The sequence below is a fragment of the Rhinopithecus bieti genome, unplaced genomic scaffold, assembly GCF_001698545.2.
Source record: "Rhinopithecus bieti isolate Rb0 unplaced genomic scaffold, ASM169854v2 scaffold_56975, whole genome shotgun sequence".
Lineage (NCBI taxonomy): Eukaryota > Metazoa > Chordata > Mammalia > Primates > Cercopithecidae > Rhinopithecus > Rhinopithecus bieti.
The window spans coordinates 213,287-218,635 of NW_016823127.1; the positions used below are offsets into that span (position 1 = coordinate 213,287).

General features: G+C 57.5%; 1 protein-coding gene across 1 annotated transcript in view; it reads left to right on the plus strand.

The window, feature by feature from the left end:
* Nucleotides 1-5,349, plus strand: part of CBX6 (chromobox 6) — a 54,807-nt gene that overhangs the window by 43,982 nt on the left and 5,476 nt on the right. Inside the window, exons 3-6 of the mRNA XM_017861256.1 lie at nt 75-190; nt 335-400; nt 546-612; nt 4,864-5,342. Coding sequence (XP_017716745.1) covers nt 75-190; nt 335-400; nt 546-612; nt 4,864-5,342 — 728 coding nt within the window. The remainder of the gene's footprint in view (nt 1-74; nt 191-334; nt 401-545; nt 613-4,863; nt 5,343-5,349) is intronic.

The window sequence follows — 5,349 nt, forward strand, 5'->3', positions numbered from 1 at the left end:
GCTGTCCGCAGCCGGAGCCGGGGCCGGGAGCCCTCGGGGCGCAGCGGTCCCGCTAGTCCGGCTCCCTTGCCCAGCCCCGCGCCGCCGCCTCCTCGCGTCCCCGCATCCTCCCCACCCCACCCCGTTTTCTCCCCTCTATTTTTCAGGGACGCATCGAGTACCTGGTGAAATGGAAGGGGTGGGCGATCAAGTGAGTGTCGCGGGGTCCGGGGACGTCGCGGGAGGGGAGGCAGCGGGCACCGGGGCCTGGGGTGGGGGTGGGCGCGCTTGCTCTCGCCGCGTGCCTGTCCCTCTCTGGTCTTCATCCTGATTTTGAGCGTTTGTGACTCGGCAGGTACAGCACTTGGGAGCCCGAGGAGAACATCCTGGACTCGCGGCTCATTGCAGCCTTCGAGCAAAAGTGAGTTGTTGGGGAAGCTGGCAGGGGCGGCGAGGCCGAGGCTCGGCTGGGGCGCCGCGCGGGGAAGCGGGAGAGCCGGGGAGGGCATCGCGGCGTGGGGCCCGGGAAGGGGCTCTTTTTAACCTCTGGTGTTTTTCGGCCGCAGGGAGAGGGAGCGTGAGCTGTATGGGCCCAAGAAGAGAGGACCCAAACCCAAAACTTTCCTTCTGAAGGTAACCTGGCCCAGCCCCAGCAGCATCCCCTTCTCGGGCCCCCAGCCCCGGCACAGCACGGGGCCTGGAAGGGAGGGACAGATACGCGGCCGCCCAAGCGGGCGGGCCTTTCCAGAGGGGCCCCAGCTGGGCAGGGGGTGGTTGTGAGCCCCCCCTAGAAACCCCTGATGGCAAGCCTCAGCCAGCTTCAGCTTCAACAAGAGGGTCCTGGGACTGGGGATAATCTTCCCTGTTGAAACCGGGTCTGGGGGTGCCTTTAGGGCTCCAGGAAAGGGGGTGGCTGAGGCAGGTAGGGGATGCCCATGGGAAGGGGGCATTTGTTTGAGCTGTTATGACTGTGCTGGGAGTTGGAACCCAGGGGGAGAGTGAGTGGAGTCCCACCTCCTGGCAGGGCACAAGGAGAGGATTAGGGGACCACCTGCCTCTCTGCCCCTCCCTGTCTTTCGGGATTTGTTCTTCATGGCTCCCCTCCTTTATTTGGGATCCAACTTGAATTTGACCTCAAAATCACTTCCCTTTGAGTTTATCACCCAGGCGGGGCCACTAACTTTAGGGCTCTGAGCCTCAGTTTCCCCCCACTCCCGGCCATTTCTGGAGGATGAGGATGTGGGATTGAGAGCATAGCAGATTAGCCTCTGCTAGGGAGGGAAGAACTTCCAGAGGAAGCCATCTTGGAGGATTTGGGTTTTTATTTTATTCTGACAAGAAAAGACAGAGTCTGGGAAAGGAAGGGCAAGATGGCCCTAGGTGGCAGGCAAGGCTGCAGGTGGGACTCACTGGGCCACCTGTCTCCCTGTAGTGCTACACATGCCTCAGGGCCCCCTCCCACCCAATAGCCTGTGACTTTGTGGGAGGACTCGTTTTTGGAGAAGAGAAGCAGAAGTGTTAAGAAATGTGGGTTTCCAGAATTTCATATTTTTATAAACCCCACTCTCAAGCGACGCACATCCTAGGGGATCCAGGGAGTAACCTGAACCCTGATGCTTCTCCTGGGGAGGGATGGGCGGAGCAGCTGCAAGGCTAATGGGCTGTGTGACAGTCTCTCAGTGCAGCTGGGGCACCCTCTAGCGGTGAAGCGAGTATGACCATGAGCATTGATACACAAAACGCCTTTTTTCTTGATAGTTCTTTTGGTTCCTGAGCTGGCTATGGGCCTAATACAGGGCTGAGCCCTCAACAGTTCCAAGAAGTAGGGAGTATTATCCCCATTTCACAGATAAAAAAAATCAAGGCCCAGGAAGGGAAAGTGACTTACCCGAGGTCCAGCGTCCCAGCTTCATCCTGTCTCCTTTTCTTCATCTTATGCCTTGAGGAGTCCATGTCAGGTTAAGGGGGAAAGGCAAATACACACAGGAAACTATGAAGGCTGTAGAGTTGGCGTGGCAGAGGATAGAGATGCAGATAGGAGAACTTTTTTATCTGGACCCTAAGAAACAGGTAGCCTGAGAGTGATGTGGATATTTGTGAGGGGCTATGGAGATTAGCTTGGGCCGAACACATTGCTCTGGGACTCCGTGAGAGGCAGTATGGCAGTCAGCAAATTACACTCAGCGCTTTCTGCCAGGAACTACTGTAAAGCAAACAGCAGCTCACGAGATAGCTTCCATCCTCCCTGTTTTACGCATGGGGAAACCGGGTCAGAGGTGTCCAGTAACTTGCCCACAGACATGGGGAGAGGCCAAGGTACAGTTCATGCCATCTACACCATCTACAGTGCATGCCAAGCCCACAGAGCTATGCCTGTCACCTGGTCAGGGTGCAATAACCATGTTGGCTACAGTTATTTTTAATTCACCAGGCAGACCCAGGTCCCCACTTTCAAGGAGTTCTCCATGTGGGGAGGAAGAGGAGGGGTGAACCCTTTAAAAAATAATAATATATAGAAAGTATAAAGTAAGAAATGACAATGTATGCCAAGCATACATTGGAAAAAGATCACTGCTTATAAGTCCACCACGCATGGGTAGGTCTGTTCAGTTATTTGCTGCATGCCAGGCACTGTGCTGAGCAGGTGCCATGTACTCTCTGATCATCACAGGAGCGCCTGAAGTAGGCCCTGTGATGGTCGAGCAGATAAGGAAAGGAGACTCACTGAGCCAGGGTTTCTTTCCGGGCCTGCTGTTTGCCCACACTCTGCCCCTCCCCCAGGGACAGTCCGTCACCACTGGACTCTTGGAAGCATAATTGCAGAAGTCAGGAAGCTCAGGCAGTTTGCAGAAGGAGTAAACACTTAACTGTCTGAGAGTCAGAAAGTGTGGGGATGCACCTGCAGAATGTCTGCCTACCATGCCAAAAAAGTCTGGGCTTTTCCCTGCCTTCGTGTGGGAAGGGGTGTGAGGGGCCCAATTCCTGGGAGCTGGGCTGGCAGCATTGGCATGGGCAGGCCTGGCTTCATGTGCTGCCACCTAGTGGCAGAAGGGACCGTTAACCAAGCAGCCCCAGGAGGCCCCAGCTTGGGCTGGGAGGACTATGTGGAGTCACAGTCCCTTCTCCCATGGGGGTGAAGGCCACATTCTAAATGAAGACATCTTTGCTTAGCCAACAAATAAGCCAGCAAACACCTCTCCTGGGAGTTGTGGTCCAATGTAATCTAGTCTTGTTTGAGGGGCATATGGGCTACTTCCAGGTACTAGTTAAGCATCCAGTGCTGTGGGGAGTGGGAGGTAGAGAGACCTCACAGATCCCACCCTCAAGGACCTCACAGACCAACCATGGGGACATGGCCTTCCTCTCGGTCCCAACCATCTCCCACCTAGATTGAGGGCAACCATCACCTAACAAGCCTCCCTTCCCCAGTAGGAACCAGAGAATCTGTAAAACCCACACCCCTTGTGGCACCCCCCACACACCCCAGCCTCTGTCCCCAGCCCTTGCTTTCAGTCCTGTGACTCCTTGCCATCTTCTCACACCCCTGAGACCTTGCCCACAGGACACTCTGCCTCTACCGTCTGTCTGTCTTAGCAGGCCACGGGGCCTCTGGAAGTGTCTGGGGCGCAGTCAGGCCTCAGTAAGGACCAGGACTTTCTCCTACTCAAGTGTCAGGGCCAGGCTTGTGATATTTCATTCTTCAAGCCCGGGGTCTGTACTTCTCTGGGCTCTGTGGTTCTTCCGCTGCACCAGATCCCTTCCTGCTCCTGCTGCCCGCCAGCCTCCCTGTAATAGGGCAGCTCTCCAGGGGAGTGTGTGTGTGTGCAGCTGTAACCCAAGCAGCTGGTGCCTGATGTGTCAGTTCCTTCCTTAGTAAAGAAAGGACTGGCCATGCAGACAGCTTACATCACCTTACGAGTCCCTTAGCCTCTCTCCATTTAGTGGCATCTGACAACAGGTGGGTTGGACTGGAACCTGGGGTCTCTTGAGAGCCCTGCAGCTTTAGAGAGATTTCATGCCTGGAAGGACAGCTAGAAGGACAGGCCTAGGAGCTTGGGGCAGTATTCCTGGCTGCCCACGACCTCTGCACCACCATCCTGCCCCAGACCATGTTGGCACAGAGAATAGGGAGTGGTCAAGCCCACCTCTAGGCCTGTCCCCCTCAAACTCACGTCTGACCAGGTTGGGTTCCAGCCCAGGCTTTGGGGTGCAGGCTTGGATTGCATTGGCACCAGTTCACTCTGAGCCAGGCACTGGGCAGACAAGTAAATGAGACCCATCCAGGGAAGTGTGGTGGCTGAGGTGCTGCCAGCTGAGGAGGCAGGCTGGAACCGGAGGTCAGCCTGCTCAAAGGTGAGAGAGTACGGGGCACTGGGGACATGGTGGCTCAGCAGGACTGGGTGCAGCAGAGCAGGGAGGACCCACCTCCTCCTTTCTGTCACCAGGAATGAGTCCGTGGAGGAGTCCCCGCTTGGGCTGGATCTGCCACAGAGCAGGGGTTTGGCAGGGCTTCTGAGCAAAGGGCTGCCTCCCAACACTGTGTCCCAGTTGTCCATACTCCCCTGTGTCAGCAAGGGCAGCCATGGGGTGGCCCAGGGCCCTCTGTGGAGCTTGCAGAGGTGGTGGGTTATAGAAAAAACACAGTTTTGGAATTGGGCCTGGACAAGGGTGTCCTGACTCAGACCTTGGAGTCAGAGGCAAATTGATTCATCTCTGAACCTCTGTTTCCTTTTCTAAGTCGAGGTCATAAAGACCAGTGATTCTCTTGCGTGGTCTCGGGATCGGTGGCTGAGAGGCTCTACTTAGGGCTGGCTGGCGCAGGGACATTCAGGGGAGGTCAGCGGGCAGCTCTGAGCTCCCACCCACCCCTCCCTCTGCCCGCAGGCGCGGGCCCAGGCCGAGGCCCTCCGCATCAGTGATGTGCATTTCTCTGTCAAGCCGACTGCCAGTGCTTCCTCGCCCAAGCTGCACTCCAGCGCAGCAGTGCACCGGCTCAAGAAGGACATCCGCCGCTGCCACCGCATGTCCCGCCGTCCCCTGCCCCGCCCGGACCCGCAGGGGGGCAGCCCCGGCCTGCGCCCGCCCATCTCGCCCTTCTCGGAGACGGTGCGCATCATCAACCGCAAGGTGAAGCCGCGGGAGCCCAAGCGGAACCGCATCATCCTGAACCTGAAGGTGATCGACAAGGGCGCTGGCGGCGGGGGCACCGGGCAGGGGGCTGGGGCCCTGGCCCGCCCCAAAGTCCCCTCGCGGAACCGCGTTATCGGCAAGAGCAAGAAGTTCAGTGAGAGCGTCCTGCGCACCCAGATCCGCCACATGAAGTTCGGCGCCTTTGCGCTGTACAAGCCCCCGTCCGCCCCCCTGCCTACC